The sequence below is a fragment of the Ursus arctos genome, unplaced genomic scaffold, assembly GCF_023065955.2.
Source record: "Ursus arctos isolate Adak ecotype North America unplaced genomic scaffold, UrsArc2.0 scaffold_18, whole genome shotgun sequence".
NCBI classification, from domain to species: domain Eukaryota; kingdom Metazoa; phylum Chordata; class Mammalia; order Carnivora; family Ursidae; genus Ursus; species Ursus arctos.
The window spans coordinates 38,981,638-39,002,477 of NW_026622852.1; the positions used below are offsets into that span (position 1 = coordinate 38,981,638).

Genomic DNA, 20,840 nt, shown 5'->3' on the forward strand with positions numbered 1-20,840 from the left:
TTATTCTATTATTCAGAACTCATTCAACTTTCCTTTTGCTTTTAATCTGCTTCCTCCATTGACAAGCCATCTGTTTTGATCAGTTAGTCATAGCCGAAAAACATCACAGAGGAGGTCCTAACCTGCCACTGCTGTCTGTGACCTGCAGGCTCTTTGACACCCGGTACAGCATTCGCGAGAACGGGCAGCTCCTCACCATCCTGAGCGTGGAAGACAGTGACGATGGCATCTACTGTTGCACAGCCAACAACGGCGTGGGGGGCGCCGTGGAGAGCTGCGGGGCTCTTCAAGTGAAGATGAGTGAGTGGGAGAGAGCCTCTGCTCATGATGTTAAAGCTGACTTGGTCCACCCCAAAGCAGGCAGTAAAAAGAGCCTCCCGCACACCTGCAGGCTCAGCAGCCAGCCAAGTTCAAGTTTAAAACACAACCTTGAGGCAGTGAATGCTACACCTTGTATTCCTGTCCTCCACTACAGGCAAGCCCCTTAGTTCTCTAGCCTCTCCTGTTTTCTTGCCTGTCCACAGCGCCTTGTCCACTCCATCTTGCCTTCCACCACCAGGCAACTTCCCTCTAAAATCTTCTCCCTGCACCTTTAAAACAGTTCCAACCAGATGCGCTTTTTATCTCTAATCTCTTTGCAGATACTTCTACCCTTTTGACTTATTTCAAACTTGATTTTCTTGGATGACTTTTCAAACTTGAGTGGCTTTTCTGTTTCACTGGAGGCTGTTTATTTTTCCCCACTCTTCTTGTCTACAGGGCTAGCAAGGACTCCTAGGCCCCTTTCAAGCCATTACTGCTGTGCAAAATCCTTCCTCTCATGAGGGCGTGTGCCATTCTAGCCATTCCATCCTGTACATCTATTCAAGTCACCTACTCACTTCTAGGCACTCCCCTGCACCGGCCCCCCCAACATCTACCAAAGACTTTGATTCCAGACTCATTCTCTTTCTATCCATCCCTACTCCTGCTATCATCTTAAGGGATTTGAACAACTGTAAAACAGCCTCTAGCCATTTCATCCCTACAACTCCTGACCTCCACAAGTCCAATGATACTTGCCTTAACCTTTTATCAGTCAACCCCATCAATGACCTTGTCACCCCCAGGAAATGATCTGTATTTAAAATCGTAAGCTACAGTATGTCATACTCTGAACATGGATGCTTCTATTTCTAGCCCTGTCCCATGAAGAAAACACTTTCCCACCCTCATGATGTGCCTCCAGAGAGAAGGCACAAACTCCATCGTCTCTTTCTCAGCTAAGAACAGAGTCCAGCTCTTGCTTCTTTACTCCCACTATGCAGCCATCACCAGCGCGCTCACGTTCTCCTGCCCTTGACTCCTCTGTTCTCCCTTCCACTGACCCCCAATTGGGACCTCCCTCAGTTCTCTCTCCACTTGGCTTTCTCTCCTACCTGGTGTTCTATCATCCAGCACTCTTATCAGCACCCTCAAATCTCATGACCTCCAGTGCTGGGAGCCCTAGCTGCTTGCAGACTGCCCACCTTGTCATAATGTAACCTTTACTTCCTTCCTTCTCTCTGACACCACACTGCTGATGGCAACGATCACATCAACATGCTGGTGGGTGCCATACAAATCAGCGGGTCGGTTCCACCCAGGAACTTTATCACAAGTTTTGTTGTTATCTCTGATTGTCATCACTATTTCTTTTATCCTTCATCTTTCTACTTTGTGGTCATCGTTTTGCTGAAGGAAGTCAGTCGCTGCTTCTTTTCAAAGTGTGAGCATGTGATCGTATAAAATCTGAGGATGTATTTTCTGAATCTTTGCATCGCTGGAAGTCTTTACTTTGCCTTTACTCCTGGATAATAATTTGTCTCAGTACAGATGAGAGTTTAAAAAGGCTCTTCCCTTAGCTTTTATTAAATAATTATTCACTTTCATATGCTGCAGCTGAGAAATCTTTTTCTTATCCCTGTAGGTAAGTCTAGTGTTTCTTAAAAATTTTAGTATTTTTTCTCTTCATTTCTAGAATTCATAAATTTCTCAAATTCACAAGAATGTTAGGTGTGTTTTATTATTCCTACTCAGTTTTAGGTGGGCCTTTTGAATCTAAAACCAAAGGGTTTTTTTTTTTTTTCCAAAATGAAATATACTTTTTTCTATTTTTCTTCCTCTTCATTTTATTTCATTCTTAAACATTTAATTAACAAATATTAGATCTCTTTTTCCATTTTTCATGACCCCAATATTTTCTCATCATATTTATTCTATCTTCTTGGAGATTTATTTAACTTTTCCTTCCATATCGTGAACTCAAGTCTTCAATATGACCATTCTACTATTCTGCCCTTATACTGAGTACTTTGATCTTAAAAACCCATATTTTTAATTTCTAGGACTTACTTCTCTGCTCCTTCTTTTTCAGAGCAAACTCTATGTGTTATATGACGCAATATTTGCTCAAGTCTCTGTAACGATATCACTAATGCATTTTTATTATTTTATTTTTTTTAAGTTTTTATTTTATTTTTAACTTGAGAGAGAGAGTATGCGCAGAGGGGAGGGACAGAGAGAGAGGGAGAGGGAGAAGCAGACTCCCCGATGAGTGGGGAGCCCGAAGTGGGGCTCGATCCCAGGACCCTGAGATTATGACCTGAGCCCAAGGCAGATACTTAACTGACTGAGCCACTCAGTCAGCCCCAACTAGTGCATTAAAAAAAAAAAAATTCTTCCTTTCCTTGTTTTCTTCATGATAAGATTTGATTTTGTGGTTCTTTTTTTTCCATGTTCATGTTTTTTCTCGAACATCTATTAATCTTTTATGTTTGATCATACCTATAAATGAAGTCCTCGAGTCATTAGAATAGGAATGTAGAGGGGCTAGTGGGACATTGTGGAGAAGCTGGTCTGGGGGTTCTGTAAGTGGGTGGGGTGTACCCACAAGAAAGCTTTCTTCCAGCATGTGGGGCAGTGAGAAAATCAAGTAAGGAAACTGGGATGTTCTCTTTTGCTAAATAACAAAGGCTTGATTCTAAAGACAGAGCACATTTAAGTATTTCACTATTTTTTGGTGCTACGTTTCCTTTGAACATTTCTCATATTCTCTCTGGCACTAAATGTTCTTTATTTTGATCCATCCTTAATCTTCTCTTCTTTTCTCCACCTTCTCCTTAGGAAAGCTCACCCTTGGATATACATAGGTTTGGCCATCCCAGTTGCTAACATTTTAGAATACTCCCACACCTCTTGGTAGAGAACTTCTTCCTGAGACCCCCAAGACCCTAGCCTCCATCACTACTCCAGCTACCCTAGGATCTCTCCCAGGAGTCCCCTCCCCCAAGTTCCTTATGGTCCATCAACTAAGGGTTCCATGCTGGCATAGCATGATGCTTCCAGCATCCCACTAACATCATGACCAGCTCAGATGAGCCAGTGCTCATGGCTCCACTCAAAGAGTGTCCCCTTACAGTGGGGAATCCATGACTCAACATCAATGCTTAACTCATTCCCAGTTCACTTTATCTTCAAGTTCCCACAAGAGTTCTCTTCACCTCTCACCCAAAAAAATGACCAAGACATCTATTTCACTGAGAAGATAGGAGTTATTTGCTTTAAACAAAGGTTATCTGCTTAAGACATCTGGCATAGGGATCAGTTCAAAGAACCCAAGGGAAGGAATGGGTAACACTCTCTTGGACTAGGTCACAGGAATATCAACTCTTAAGCTAAGCTTTTGCCAGCAGCCGTATGACAACCCAACTCACAATTGAGGTGCCTGGCCATCATCTAAATGTAGGTGTTCACTGTGGTTGCTGAGGAGAGTTGTGTGCTTTAGATAGCAGGCAAAGTGACAAAGTTGATATTTTCCTATAACGCGTTTAAAGCCTGTCTTGTAATTTTGCCATAATCCAAGACCATACCAACTTTAAATGGCAATAAATGCCTAGATTAAACATCAACAGATCATGCAGTCTTTGCAAATATCACTTCCAACCACCACCAACCCCCACATGCACAATTAAAATAGGTGGAAAAAGTCCTTATTTCATGCTTTTCTCCCTCAAAGTAACACACTGATTTTAGCACATGACCTGAAAGAAATTGTATCCATTTCTCAGTAGTCTCTCCTGCAAAGACAGACCTCTGTTTTGTATCTGTAACATGAAATGCCTAAGGAAATAAATGTAGTTGTCATTATTTATGAATGTTTCACGTAGTAAAATAACAGGCTTCCTAAACTTGTCAATTCTTCTATACATTAGATTTAATAACTTCTTCTGAAAGCTTACTATCAGAGAATAAACAGTAGCTGGCATAAACTTTCTTCTGACAGAATTAATGTAAAAGCATTTCACAGAATAGTAAATTACAAAAGTTTGCTTCACAGAGTACAATTACTCTAAATTCTATGACAGAATTTCTCCAATTACTGATATAATAACGTCTAGTTTACTTTCTAGAGAATAAATGTATCTAATTCTTAATCACCAAATTTAAGAATCAAAGTGAGACTAAAGGGAAAGGGAAAAAATAACTCAGAACCATATGAAAAATATATCAAAAATGTCTCTTAAAATGTTTTCGTGTCTGTTGGTATGAATTAAATAATGTTGACCTGTTATGGTGACAGTTTATTTTAATCCACTTTTCATTAACTATCTTTTAAAGTGAAGAATACTATGACTTCAAACTCCTAATATGTTTCATGAATCTGTGTTTTTCAAATAAGATATGAATAAAAGAAATAACCTAAACTTTGAAAAATGATTTCTGTCTGATATCCACTCAAAACCTGTCTTAGCATTTGGTAAATCCTATAATGTAATAAATTATTCTTAAAGTAGATATTTAGACTTAAATAGGAAAGAGAAAGTTTAATGCAGCCATATTACCTTTTTAATTTTGAATTTTTGTTTCCCTTTAGAGCCGAAAATAACTCGTCCTCCCATAAATGTAAAAATAATAGAAGGATTAAAGGCAGTTCTACCATGTACCACAATGGGCAATCCCAAACCATCAGTGTCATGGATTAAAGGGGACAGTGCTCTCAGGGTAAGTGATTATTATGAAAACATGTCTATACAACTTGTTTTCAAATACAACAAATCTTTGCAAAGTCAGTTACATGGTTACAAATTTCTAGTATAAAATTGTTCCCATATATAACATTTTAACCAAACTTATATTTTCCTGTTCCCATACACACAAACTATAAGGCATTCCAGTTGGAGTTGGCTAGGGAAAAAAAGAGTTGGGGGCCAGTAGTTCTTTACAGGGATGAAAAAGGAAGCAAAGCAAAGCTAGAGTGTTTCTCTGTTGATTGGTCAGTTAGTTGAATCATTTTATTTTTTGACATTGAATCTTTGGGACAGAGGAGATAAAAAAACATGAAACTAAAATCCAGGTCTTAGACCCGACAAACGGGTTCTGGGAGGTAAGTGAGAAAGGAGGTTTGGAAGAAAAGGAGTGAGAACCTCGAGTGAAGTTAGAGCACGGACATCAAGACTGGTTAACTAACTGCCTGGCAAATACCTCAGTCACAGAGCAGTCAGATTAAAAATCTATTATGTATATGCTTATTTTGTATTGCTTTTGTATCTCATACCTACACTTACTGGTAAATGATTACACTGCATCACCGTTGCCATCTACTAACTATGAACTCAGTGAGGTTTTTCATCTTACTATGTTCAGAATATTTCACAGAGAATACGCAGGTGTTGATATATGCCAATTAATTGAAATGAAGTATAATGGTAAATTGTTTACGATAATCTATAGAATTTCTGACTTTCCTTTTGTTACAAATATTGGTGGATTTCCTACAATAAAAACATAAGAATTTTTGTATGATACTGAGTTTAGAGTCCCCAAAGGGAAGATAACTTTGATGTTTTAACTTCTAAGACGAATTTTTACATTATTTGTAGAATTTTCCAATTTTTCAAAAGACATATATTCCTCTAAGGATACCATACAGAGTGTTTTGAATCAAACAGACTTGGGTGTGACTTTTAGGAAATCAAAGAAGCCTTTGGTGTCCCCATGTGATGAAAGAAAATGAAAATAAACTATATCTTACAGAATTATTGTTAAAATTAATTTAGGTAATCTTATATTGTCCCATTTAATATTGTATGTTATACAAAATAAATGCCAAATAAATGTTCAAATGATATTTTTGATGATAGCAGCGATGATGATGATCTGATGAAGTAAGGCAAATGATTTCTTAATAAAGCCATGGAAGTTTTAAAATTCGTGTCCCTATCCCTGGCAGGAAAATTCCCGCATTGCAGTTCTTGAATCTGGGAGTTTAAGGATTCATAATGTGCAAAAGGAAGATGCAGGACATTATCGATGTGTGGCAAAAAACAGCCTCGGGACGGCATATTCCAAATTGGTGAAGCTGGAAGTTGAGGGTAAGGAGTTGCATTCCTTCCCATTATGGTGCTTTTGGAAGGGCCTCACGTTCTACTGTGAAGGCTGGACACTAGCTTGCAAAGGTAGAGATGTAGGTAGACCAGTTCCCTCAACTATTCCAGATACTAAAGCATAAGGTCAAAACTCTGAAAAGAAAAAGTGAAAAGAGAAAGAAGTGTTTGCTAGTATAACAGGTCATATTCCATCTATTGCCCACAATCACTGATAATTTTGACCAAAACAGACTAAATTCACTAAAATACTAAAACAGTAGGACGCCAGCTCAGAACTTCTGTTTGGCTTAGACAATTCTCCCTTGTTATATATTTGAAAACTCTTATTTTATCTTTTCCAGAATATAGACATGACTTTTAAAAAGATCAAAAGAAAAAAAGTAACTTTTTTCAGATTGTATTCTGTCACAAAGGGTTGAGAAAAATAAAATATTGACTCAAAATGTACACCTAAAAATATTCTTAGTTCTGTGAGTATTTTTCATTTTTAAAAATCTCCTTTTAAAGCCAACCAATTCAGCAACTAGTTGTAAAGGTCTTCACTGAGAAATCAGAATCCAGATAGGGCTAGGTATTCTACCCATTTGATTGTTAGATCCTTCCTGACCTAAAATTACATCACATTTTGCTTAAAAATAGAAACTACCAGCATGCCTGCTCAGTGAGAAAGCTAAGCACAAAACTCTTTCCAGCTCTTCCTGTTGGGTGCTGTAGAATTAATCTCTCTGGCTCCCAGTTTTCTCCTCTGAAAAGTGGGATTTGTTATGGGTGTTCAGTGAGGTAAGGTGTTGATAGTAACTAGCAGAGTGCCTGGCCCTTTGTAAACACTCAATAAATGCTGATTATAAGAATCATCACCTATTTTTCTGCTTTCTCTTATCTGATTGATAAAATATTTGGACTTTCTCACACTGGCCCATATTACAGTTCAATTGGGAGAGACTTCGGGAGTTCCCCAAGGCTTACTTTGATTCCATCCTACTCCCTTAAGCCCACATCTCTTCCTTCTCAATCATACCATTTTCTATTAGCTCCCTTTAGATTATCTTTATTTCCTAGGCAGGCCTTCCTCTCACAGTATTAATAATCTCATTTCCCACATTTGCTTCTAATTGAGGTAACATCTTTATTACATCTTTATTATCATTGCATCAATTGCTCATAGAATCTCTATTAACTCCTCATAGAAAAGAATGAAGTTGATGGGAATAATGGCTGTCAGATGTAAATATATACATATATTTTTTCAGCACAGTTGCTATAATTTAGTATCTTCTGCATTAGCAATGGTATTTAAAGCTCAGTATGCAATAAGTCACAGTTGATGTGACTTATTCAGTGGAAAAAAAACACACAAACACACTCAATCATACATTTGGACACTATCTGCCTGGATTCAGTGTTTCCTTGAACTGTACGTGGAATAATACAGAATGAATGTTATCCATTTGTACATAATATCATAAAGATTTTCCTCTTCAAGATATTAAATATAAGCCCTCTGTATTATAATATAGGTCACTGTCTTCACAGATACTGAAAATATTTGCTTTAACACTGACCTAGAGAAAATGAACACAAATCACAATTAGCTGGAGTCCAATTACACAGTTTGGTCTTGCTTTGCCATTTAATTTTGCATCATACCTATCAGTAAAACTGAATACGGTCTTCTTTCTTCTTAACACTTAAATGGTCATGCTCATTGCCTTAACAGTTAATATATAGAGAGGTCTTATTAAACTTGCTAGTATTGAGAGTTCATAATATCATCTAAAGTTACTCTAACAGTAGGTAAGATGATCCTTTTAGCACACATCTATTTCTACTCCATTTTAGTCCCTATTAAAGCAGCCAATATATGTGAAAATTTGTGACATGCTTAGCAGAGTTGTCAGTACATAATAAACATTTAATAAATGGCATCAATTATAATCATTACTATTAGAGCATTAAAATTGTAGCAAATCTGTGTAGCTTCTCTTGAAGTTCTGCAAGGTTGGCTTCCACTTAAAGAAACAGTTAAGGCATTTACACAAGATATAAGGCAGACGTGATCTATTTAAAGGAAGGCCCAATTTAACCAACAATTCAGAACAGGTGAAAAACCAACTGAAAAGCAGCTGGCACAACCCCGAATGTGTCTGTAAAGACCTATTACCTGGCCAATAATGAGGGCGAAGATGGGCAGGGCTGTCAGGGAGGCAGATGAGCATTTGTTATGCATTATGTCAGTAACTCTGAAAACTAGTTTGAGCAAATTAGAATGAGAACTCCATAATGTCATCCAATGCCGGGCTGCACATACTGCACATGGTCATGCCATGGAAAAGTTTGTCGTTGCTAGCTTCTAACGGGAGAAGCATACCAAGTGTGGATTTGGTAGAGTGTTTTCACCAAATCTTAGCTTCTGTAATGAACATGAAACAGCCTTCAACACGAAAGTTAAGCTCCCTTTCTAGATCGCCATCCTCAGGCTGCTGGATCTCTGGAATGGCAACATAAAGATATTCTACGTTTCTGTCTTATCTTAAAAAGTTCAAACAGTGACATATAAAATTACTAATGAAACCATCTAATTCAAGGGTAGCCAAACATGGATGTCTTTCCAAAAGGATGAGCAACGGGATGGCTAACATTTTAAAACGCTAAATGCTTACATGGGTTATTCTATTGAATCCTCACTAACAGTGAAGAAAGTCCTATCATTGTGCCATTTTAAGAAACTAAGAACAGAGAGGACAACTAACTCACAGAGGGGTCTAAGAGACTGAGTGATGCTAGATACTGTGTGTTCTATTAAGGAACAGATAATCGTGTGTGACGTTGCCAAGAGTAGTGTCAGAATAGGGGTGAGAGAAAAAGCCACGATTCTATAAATGATGGAGAATAGGAGCTGAAAAAAAGAGACAGTGGGTATCAACAAATTTTTCAATGAATTTGGAAAAGAAAAGGGAAAAGTCAAAAAAGCGAGCAGTAGCTAGAGGTATACGTGGTACATAGGTAATGTTGCTTTGCAAGATTTCTCTTTTAAAAAGATTAAAATGTTTTAAAAAACACTGAAAACGTGGGGCGCCTGGGTGGCACAGCGGTTAAGCGTCTGCCTTCAGCTCAGGGCATGATCCCGGCGTTACGGGATCGAGCCCCACATCAGGCTCCTCCGCTGGGAGCCTGCTTCTTCCTCTCCCACTCCCCCTGCTTGTGTTCCCTCTCTCGCTGGCTGTCTCTCTGTCGAATAAATAAATAAAATCTTTAAAAAAAAAAAAAAAAAAAAAAAAACACTGAAAACGTTAAAATGTGAATGAGAAGGGGCTCAGAGAAAAGGACATTTAAATATAAAGGAGAGAGGTAGAATATTCAAGGGAAGGTGGTGCTTGAGAAGGCAAAAACAGTGTATTGAGGGGAGAAGTAGAGTGATAAACCCTATACAGAGGGTGACCACTTGTCCTAGTTTGCCCAGGACAGTTCTGGTTTACACCTGTTGTCCTGGAATAATTATTAATAGAGTCCTCCTTGTACCTTCAAAAGTATCCAGGCTTCAAATTATATGATCACTGTACTTAGGAAGAAGGAACTTCCTTCCTTGTAATAGGAAGGAGAAAGGAGGTATGCTCCAGTATATACGAGTTAATGAGTTCGGTAGATGGAATTTGAGAAAGCTGTTGGTTTCTATTTCCCTTAGGAAGTAGAAAGTAAGTTTATCTTCTGAAAATACTTCTGTAAAGGAAGGTGGAGGGCTGAGAAGAGTGGAAAGGTTTTAAAAGAGCTGTTGAGAATGGGAGAGATGATTCACAAGGGGAACTAGGAGACCTAGGTAACATTAAAGTTTTAGTAGAGAATGGGACTATGAATATGGAGTGACATCAATATGCCTCATTGCAGAAAATGCAGAATTTCAGAAAAAGTAGAATGCCAAATCCAAAGGCAAGATACAGGCACTGGAGTTTGCCAGGAAGGAAAACAGGGCAAAGGATTTGAGAATTATTGCAAGAGAATGGTTGAAGCAATTAATCATGGCATCTTTTCATACCAAATATATGAATGTAGGATTAAACACTTATAGCACCAGCAATATGACAGACAAGATAACATGAGTATCTTCCTACTATAAACACCCAGAATTGCTGGATTAATCATACAACCCACAGAATAAAATTATATCTCTCCAGAGGCCAGGAACGAATAGGAATTGAAAAAAGAGCAGTAAGCTCATGAGCTGGTTCTGCACTGTTATGGAGCCAATGGCACAGGTGTCCATCTCTATAACCTAGAATATTTGTTTTAAGACTCTTAAGGGGACAGGCCCCTGTGAAGGAAGGTTAGCACTGAGAACCTTCTAGAAAGCTTAGAATCACAGAAGTGAAAAGATGGACCAGAAAAATTCCATCTGATGGTACAGAAAGACAATACAGAGGCTTGTTTGTCTACCTGAATTCTAGGTATGAGAAAGAAAAAAACAAGTTTTCTTATGAATGAATCTGTATTCAATGCTCAGAACTATAATGCCAGCACCATCGGGTGTTCCCAAGCTAGAGAAATTAACATAAAAACTGGTCCTGGGCCAAAAATTTAACAACAAAAAAGCTTTAAAGAATACCTTACCCAGATTATATAGGATTTTCATAATAAAGCCACACTGAGGATGAGCTCACAATGCAAAATTATAGCATCCACAGGAAACAAGCTGCCTTAAGCGAGAGTTAGCCGACACAATATGCAAAGGGATCGAAACCCCAGGAAATTCAGCTAACACAATATAATAGAGAATCGGAAATAAATATGTTTAAATTAATTAAAGACACAAAGGGAGAAAAAAAAACAAAGAAAAATACACAAGAAGAAAAGCAGTTCTGATAAAGAATTAAATAATTTTAACAAATGAAAAACATGATTACAATTAAAATTCAACGGATGAATAATGGTATGTTAGAGATAGAGAGAGAATGCATGCATTAGAAGTCACCTCTTCAGAATTTAGAATTCAGTGCAGAGAGATGGGAAAGATGAAACTGAATTAAAGAAATAATTAAGGATATGCATTACAGAAAGCGAGAACAGAGAAAACATGAGAGGCTATATTCAGAAACATAATGACTGAGAACTTGCCAAAATTAATGAAAGATTTAAATCTTCCAGTACGAGAAGCACAATGAGTCCCAATCGGTAAAAACAAAGAGCAGGTATATTAATAGTTTCAGACCCAGAATCATCATAATAAACACCAAAGACAAAGAGGTGATCTTAAACTATCAAAGAAAAAACATTACTTATAAACGACAACAATTAGGATGATATCAATAAAGAAACCAACACTTTCAACTATTCCTATTTTTTGGTATAGTGTAGTGGAGGTGTTTTTCTTTGTTCTTAATAAAAATCAAACTTTAAAATGTGTATACATTGGTCTCAATAATTTAATTCTGATCATTTATCTAGAGGAATTATATACATAAGTGTATGTTAAAGATTATCACACGGTTATTTATAATAGTAAAAACTTTTAAAGAATTTAAATTTGCAAAAAATAAGATAAAATAAATTTGCATCACTAGGAGACTGATAAAAGTATGTGAAAAAAATCTCATGCAGCTATTAAGAATGAGATCAATCTACATGCTTCAACTTCTACAATTACCCACCAGATATGTGATTTGGGTCTGTTTTCCATCAATGAGCCTCAGTTTCCTCATCTCTAAGATAGGGTTAAAAAAACTAGCACTAACCTCTTAGGTTGTTGCAATGATTACATGAATTAATATATGCACACAGCAAACAGTATATAATTATTTGCTGTATTTATTATTACTTATTTAATAAGTACGTATATAGTGCTCTCTATGTCCAACGTCCTGTTCTATCTCGTTAGAAATATTGACTCATTCGGAATATTAATGTGATCATAAGTGGAAAAGCTGAACAGTATGTTTTATATATTCTATATTAGAATGTATAAACTATGCTGTTAACAGGCATCATCTCTGCATACAGAATTACATAGGAGGTTAATGTCTATCATACGCTTTACATAGGTCTCTATACTTTTTGGATTTTTATAAAGAGGAAGAATTAATACATGTATTTATGTTTTGGAAAAAATTATTTCTTTCAAACATTATACTATTTTGAAAAAGTAACATCAATCTTTCTGTTCATTGGTTTGATATATTATTTTTGCAGTTCTGCTCCATTCTGCTCTAGAACAAACTCAGGGATGGGAAAAGTTTTGTCAAAGGCAATTGGTTCCTATGTTGATTAGATATTCACAACACTTGGCCATTGGCTGTAGAACTGGGGTTAAGGGTGAGGTCCTGATGAACAGAACATGAAACATGCCATTTCCTTAGGGAAAGAATCAATCCATAAAGACAGTAAGGTTGAGGCCTGCAAGAGGAAGGGAGCCACCTGGATGCAGTGGGAAGTGAAGGAGTGCAGAGGGCAGCACCTGCTAGTGGATTCTGCCCCCATTTGACTCTTCTCTCTTACTTTATGGGCAGACCTGGAATCTATGATTCCATAGTGGCTTGGAGGGTCCAACACTAAAATTCAATTTGGGTTCTGATTTCTCAATGAGCATTTTCTACATGTGGTTGGGTGTTATAGACTCAAAGTAAACAAAGGTAAGTTCTCATGGAAAAGGGAAGCACTACTGCTAGGTGAGAAGAACTATACAGGTATAATGATTTAACACTGCTGGAGAAGTATCTATCGTCTCCCAAATTCCATAGTCACTTGAAATGCAGAAGAGAGTTGTCCATCTCATAATGGTGGAGGCTCATCCTTTGGAAAATTTAACCCCTGTCTCATGTATCTCTGTGACAATGGCCTTTAGGATAGGTTTCATGGCAGGATGTGATGAGGGCAAGAGAAATCTCCGTATCATATTCCATAGATTCTAAGATGTTCATTTTTAAATATTTTACCATAGCTGGGGTGAATCTCAGAGACATTTGTTTCTTACACTCACCACTGGCTTATATTTGTTTTCTTTGTTGTACATTTTAATATCTCTGAAATTGAGATTTATCTTACTGGTCTTAAAGATGATCACACTTGGTTTGTGGTTTCTGCCCTCAAGCTGAGATCACTCTCCAAATTTGAGAATGAATATATAATGATAAAACAAAAATAAATCAATCATATTGGCTCATAAAGATTTCCTTATATTTAACTAGAAATACGCCTTCCTCTTGAGATCATTTCTTTCAATCAGTTCCCCACAGAGATGAAAGCATCATTTTCAGTGGCAGGATTCCATGTAGTCCCCTCCCCCCTGCCACCACCAATTATATTTGCTGCATATTAGTTTTGTTAGGTTGAAAACAGAGACAAAGAGACTTTTTAGTGCCCCAAAGGAGGAATTCTAAATCAAGAGACAGTCTTATCTGTGTCTCCAATCTGCCTCATGTTCTACTTTAGGTATGGTGTGTATCCAAAGAATGATCCACACTGTCTCTCTTATGTATCTTTACTGAATCGGTCTTCTCCAAGTACTCTAAAGGCCAGGAAGACACACACTCAGTGGCACAGGGATGTGGCAACGGAATGGGATGATTTGGATGGCAGAGCTGGAGATTTTAAGGAGAGCTTGCATCATGGAGGCTTTAGATGACCTCTGAAATGCAAGTTTTTACTTTCCTAGTTTTGACCAGAGGGATATTCTTCCTTTAAAAAATCATGTTTAACAAACACTACACCACAGAAATGAACACTTTGAATATGATAATTTTTTTAGCTGGAGTGGAGAAGTCATTGTAAGTTTTTTAACCATTAGAAAATATCCACTTAAAAATTTATAAATATCTAGGGGCGCCTGGGTGGCGCAGCGGTTAAGTGTCTGCCTTCGGCTCAGGGCGTGATCCCGGCGTTATGGGATCGAGCCCCACATCAGGCTCCTCCGCTATGAGCCTGCTTCTTCCTCTCCCACTCCCCCTGCTTGTGTTCCCTCTCTCACTGGCTATCTCTGTCAAATAAATAAAATCTTTAAAAATAATTTATAAATATCTAATTTTCTTATATTTCCCTATATCCTTACATGTTTCTTTATATTCTTTGACTTAGCTATTATGAAATGATGTATTTGGAGCTGAGTGTCGATTTTACTACATTCTGTGAATTTCACATTCAGACAAATTCTGCTTTGTGTATAGCAACTGGCTGAGTGTAGAATACTTGAGACTCCATTTAAAATAGACGTAGGTTGGAATGTACTGGACAACCTGTCAATTGCATTTTCTATTATTTCTTGTTTACCCTTGGAGATTTAAGCCACAAAGGAAAAAAATTGGGCAGAAGAGGAGCCGGAACCAAGGGAGGGTTCTCTGTCAGCAATCATCAGTGGGGAGAGGTGGCCCCAGTACAAATGTAGATGAGAGCCCTTGAAGCAGACCAGGACCAAGAGGACCCTCTGAGGCAGAGGGTCACTGTAGGCTTCCCAAATGTTTAAACAATACCTCATTGGCAGGAGGCCTCAAAAAGCAGAACTCTGTCTCAACACTTGAGAGAGGCGTTTTGGGGAGTGAGGAGGGAAGGTGAGCCAACTGGCGAACGTGAGTGGCCTCAGTGCATGGGCCTCATCACTTGTCAAGGCCCTTGAGTGTTCTCAGTCTGTTTCTCTGCAGTCTGAAAGGCCTTCCCATGTATCCTTAGGGCTGACTTGGTCTATCAAAGGCTTTTTTGGGAAGATTTTTTGCAGACATATGCAGTATATCAGACAACAGAATCCCAGAAATAAAAACAAATTACACATTTATACATACACATATACATATCTGTATATATGCATATACATACATAAACATATATACATACATACATATAACACACACACACACACACACACACACACACACACACACACACAATGTCCCAGAGGCAAATGTCAACAGACTTAACTACAAGAGATTGGCACTGTCTTTAAATATGTTAGACTTCTGGCTGCCTTCTTTCCTCGAGGTCAGATTTCCTTATTGCATCTAGAAGAGTGGAAGTGATCAAGTAATGTGGACACAACATTTGATTTGCTTTTTCCTTTGTTTATGCTGCAGCTCTTAATATGACAAATGCCACAGAGAGAGGTATTTAAACCCCAACGTGTGCTGTGCTCTCAGTGATCTGCAGTTTTAATAAAATTTGCGGTGGTCCTGTTCCCGGCATCAATTCTACTTGCTTGATGCCACTAACAGGTTTGATTTGCTGTCATGAGTACCTTGTGTATCTAAAAACCAAACCAAAGAAAAAGGCATAAGTCTTTGATATCCCTGGGGGTTATCATGGGGGAAATTAAATCTGCATGATTAATAAGGTGCATGCTCTAAAAAAAGAGTTCTATCCACTGATTTCCACTTTAGGGGCTATCGTGTTGCATTCCCATCTAGAAAGTCCCATAGCGCTTTCAAGAAACAATGCCACAGCGGTCCTTTAGTTGAACAGCTGTCACTAAAGTTCTCTAAGGAAAGAAAAACTTATATAATGATTAGAGCACTGAACAGATACGAAATCAAGTGGAAAAAAAACAGGTAGGCCCTCTTTAATTGCAGGTATGAAAAAAAATGTGCCTCAAAGATTTGTCTTAAATTGTTTAATATAGCAGGGACATTATATTATTTGAAATGAGAAGTTACTGTGACCTGAAATATGCATACTCTAATCAGAGTAAGCTTTGATTTTCATTTTTTTAGGTATCAAAATGAGAGCACAAGTTCAAGCATACATACACAAAAAAGGAAACATTCTTTCTCTTTAATGCATGGATTAATGCAACAGAGACTCATCTCACACTGTGCAAGATAGAGAAGGCCATACCTCCACTGGCCTTAATTTCAAAATGTAACAACTTTGAATCATGAAAAGATATAATAGAAAGCTATTAGAACTCGAGGGCAATATGGAATTCAAATACTATCACTTAAGTTATTTCCTTCAGGAATCAAACATATGACTTTCAAATTGTAATTAGTATATTCATTCCCATGGCTGTCAAGGTATGGTCAAGGCATGATTTTTAGAGGGAACTTAACATACTGGCTAATAACATGGGCTCCAGAATCTAGAGGAAACTCCTGAGTTCAGATCCTGGCTCCACCGCTTGTGGAATGTCATGTAGTTTCGTCTCTTTGTGCCTCAGTTTCCCCACCTGTACAAGGAGGTTAATAATACTTTGTACCTCATATGTTGTAAAAAAGATAAACTAAGATGACATATTTAAAGCTCTTCTAAGACTGTACAGAGCAGTCACTCAGATAATAGTTATCAATGTTAGTTCTCAGACTAATGTAACTTCTGTGTGACAGAAGCAATGATTTAAAAACACTTGTGGAGATAATCACACTCTTTATTCCACATGTCATCTTTATCTTTGAGGTAGAAGCAATCAAGTTCAACGGCAAAAAAACAAAAAACAAAAAAAAAAACACTACATTTTTCTTTAAAAGAGAGCTGATTTTTATTAACTTTGGTTCCATCAGAAGAGAAATCATAGGTTTTCAGTCTGAAGTTGTAATTGCGCCCCTCATTCCACAGATAGGAAACTCGATACTAGAAAAATCAGTACTTTGTCCAAGTTAACAAGGAGCTCGGATGCCTTGGTTCCCAGGCCAAGACATCTTCCATTGCCTCATTCTTGAGTCTTCTCTCTCTCTGTGTTGTTTCGTAGACCAGCACCCTGGAGTGCTCGCGTGCTTTAGCGGCAGATAGATCTGGGCGCTAATCCTGACTTTGCCACTTGCTAGTTACGTGAGGTCGGATGATTTACTCAACCTTTGCAAGTCTATTTCCTCATCTGGGAAATGGGGGCGATATTACCTAGAGCGTAGAGTTCTTAAAATGGACTACGATAGCATATATGCCGTGTCTACACGGGACTCCATGATAAATATGGGCTGTTGGTGGTCTTGTTGCCTGCTGTTTACATTGTTTACATTCTACCCAGAGATTATTGCTGCTTAGGCCTCTCAGATTTCATAAATAGCATGTCAACATTACCAACCACTCCCCCTGTTTCCAAAGAACATAAATCTATCCTCAATCAGCAATGTCTTATACCTGCATGCTGGGTACTTGTTAGAGATTGTAACTTTGGTTTGGCCCCACTGGGACAAGTAGTAAGAGAAAGCTTATCTAAGAAGCTATAGGAAGATGTGCCTTTACCGGCAAATAGGAAAGGGGCTGTTTAGAGTCGATCTGTACAAAAAACATAGTATCCGCAATAGGAAAACCAAAGCAACCTTGGTGCACATCCTGAGCTTACCACATATTTTACTTGCTACAGAAATAGTGGTTCGCCAAAAAATCTTGTCAAAAATACCAATCATGCCATCATTCACTGCTTTAAGGTAAATCTTAAGTGAGAAATTGCTTTAAAAATGTAGTGCCTGGGTGGGAGAGGAATGGTCTCTCCTGAAATCGGCCTTTTGTTTCCCTCCTTGTACTGAGAATGGTGTACTTTATTTTTATTTTGTTTTTTGCCCTACATGACATGTATCTCAGAATCCAAGTCATAGTATCTGTGACATTAAACTGACTGGAAGTCTCCTTTGCCCTGATACTAATGTGTTATTTCATTTAATTTACTATCACATCATTAATTATATTCAATTTAAAACTTCTATGGAAAGAATTGGAAATACCAAAATTGATGGATTAATACAACTCTCCCTCCAAGGCAGTGGTTCTCAAACTTCAATGCACATCAAAAGCCTCTGCAAATCTTATTAAAAGTTATAGCTCTAGGATGCATTCCCCAGAGATTCAGATCGAATAGGTCTGTGTTAAGGCCAACAATTTCCCAAGTGAACCTTACCTGAGTAGTCTATGAACCACACACTGAGAAACACTGACTTGAGGATTTCTACTCGGAATGTTTTTATTCCAGACAAAGCTTAAAAATTTAAGGAAGAAGTTAGCTTATCCATAACTCATAGGATAAAAGTTAGAATAAGTTTCAAATTTATTCATTTGTTGAGTGCCTACTAAACTTCATGGAATGAGATTATTCCTAAGGATACAGAGATAGAGACATGGCTCATTTCTGGAAAAGTTTTCAAATTCAGCGAGGAAGATGAGCATGCGAGCAACTGATTACAAAAATTCAAGTTTAACTGTTTGCAGTGACAGCAGTACAAGACAGGGGGAGATGGTGGGAGATCAGGGAAAGCTTCAGAGAGGTGAGGTCCATCAAGATTTTGATTGATGAACAGCAGCTCATGGTACATGGTGATATGATGGGGAAAGGGGAGAAGCAGATTTATCATGAGAGCACAGGCTGCTGCTGAGTCAGGGAGTAAAAGTCAGACTACGTACGGAGTATGAGACAGTATCTGTTGGGGTGCCTTAAAAACCAGAATGGGCTGCAATTTGATGCACAGACTAACACTGAGATTAGAACACATGGTATCCCTTCTTGACAGGGTTTTCAAATGTCATCTCTTTAGCATGGAGACCTACAGTTTGGAGGGCTGTGGTCCAACTTGGGCATCTGGAACTCTATCTCAAAGACCACAGAAATGTTCCCAAGCCAAGCCACTTTAGAGAACCAGGACACCATGGTGCCACTTAAGCTTAAGGTTATAGCTCCTATTTCTTTTCCCAGTTACAATTTTTGGTGAGTTAAAAATAACAGTAATAGTAGTACTAATTTAAAAATAAAAAAATTCTTGTTCTTACTAAACTTTACTTTCTTTGATTGGTGTCAGAGCTCAAGTATCTTCCATTTCATGAGATTAGGTCCAAATGTTATTTAAAAGTAAACTAAGATTTTGATAAATGTACCATGTTATATAAGATGTTAACATTGGAAGAAGTTGGGTGAAGCGTACCTGGAAACCCTCTACACTATCTTTGCAACTCTTCTGTAACTCTAAAAGTATCCTACAATTAAAACCTTAAAAAAGGGTAAACCAAGAAAGGCTTCTGTCCTGGCAATTAAGCAGCTTGCATCTCCTCCCATGAAAACCAGAATATATGCTTTTTTAAAGAATGAAAAACACGAATCACAACTGAAGTCCAACTTCTTCATTGGCTTACAGTTAAACTTCTAATATATTTTCAGAACCATTTTAACCAAAATATTCTTAATAGTTGCTCCCTCTACATCTAGGGCTGAACTAAAAACAAGTTAACTTTGTGTGGCTCTTATCTGATTTACTTGATAAACACTTCATGCTCATGGTCATTATTCACCATCCATATTTACAAGCTAGGAAAATGTTATGATCTCGAAGGCCACAGAAATGTGTCCAGCCCAAGCCACTTGAGAGAATCGTGATGTCACAGAGCCAGGCCAGCCTTACTTTGAAGATGCAAAGGAAGGCTGCTTGTGAGGGTGCTGTGTATGTTTTCCAACGGAGTCTGCATTCTGGTTCCTCCAGAGATGGAGCCAGTGGATAAACCTCAGGCATCGCTCTGCTTCAAAGGAAACAGAAGCGTAAACAGTGGCAGCACACCAGGGTCGGGTTTCTTTGCTTTAGCTACCAAGACGTGAGCAGAGAAAATCCAGGTATTCACTCAGGTTTATTATTATTATTGTCACATGTTCTTTTAATGATTGGAAAAGAAAAGCAGAATCTATCCAGAAACAGTACCACGGAGTCTCCTTATGATTACTTTTCAACAATCCCCTGGGCCAATTTCTTCAAGTAAAAAATAAAACAACCAAAATGACCTTTTTTGCTGCCTGTGGTGCTTGTCTTCTACGAGGCATCTCCAACGCAATAATTCTTAAAATGCAATGCTAGATGAGACAAATGTAGCCTATTTAAGAATGGATTCAAATAATCTAGTATTGATTAGCATTCATGTTTTAATAATAAGGTCTCAACAATGGACTTCTCTTTCTACAGAATGATTCCTCTCTTTTCAGATAACTGAGGAACGGATTTAAGTACATGCTTTTAACACCTACAAAAAGGGTCCTCAACACGATCAATATCTGGAATGTAGCTCCCTAAGGCAGACTGAAATTTAAAAATAAAATATACCTTCTTTTTTTGAAGGCAGATGGAGAAATAGCTTTCATCAGTCAGGAAGATACCATGAGCTAGAAATAGCTCTGAAAAAAAAAAAAAAATGAAAAAGAAAGAGCTAGAAGACCTGGCTTCAAAATCAGCCTCCAGTACTTTCCAGCTGTGTGTTATTATAATACATAAAATATATATAATACATATATATAATATTTATACATAACATATATTATAAAACTGTGCTTTATTAACTGCTTGGTGCAAATCATTTCATTGAAAAATGAAAAAGTCCTAGAATGGTATCCTGATAGTACCAGATGTTCAGAGATTTCTTTAAGGCTTTGCCTTTTAAGAAAAATTATAAACAATGCCATTCTACAAAGAGCAAGAATGTAAAATAGCAGCCTCCACTGAGACTTTGGCCTAGGTGGCCAGATTCCTGTTATCTTCTTGGCTCTTCTCACTCTTGCTGTCTGAA

General features: G+C 37.8%; 1 protein-coding gene across 2 annotated transcripts in view; it reads left to right on the top strand.

Annotated features, from left to right (window-relative positions):
- Positions 1-20,840, top strand: part of MUSK (muscle associated receptor tyrosine kinase) — a 92,128-nt gene that overhangs the window by 13,733 nt on the left and 57,555 nt on the right. For both annotated transcript variants that reach the window (XM_044386737.3, XM_044386738.3), the window contains exons 3-5: positions 149-300; positions 4,895-5,022; positions 6,251-6,392. In XM_044386737.3, coding sequence (XP_044242672.1) covers positions 149-300; positions 4,895-5,022; positions 6,251-6,392 — 422 coding nt within the window. The remainder of the gene's footprint in view (positions 1-148; positions 301-4,894; positions 5,023-6,250; positions 6,393-20,840) is intronic.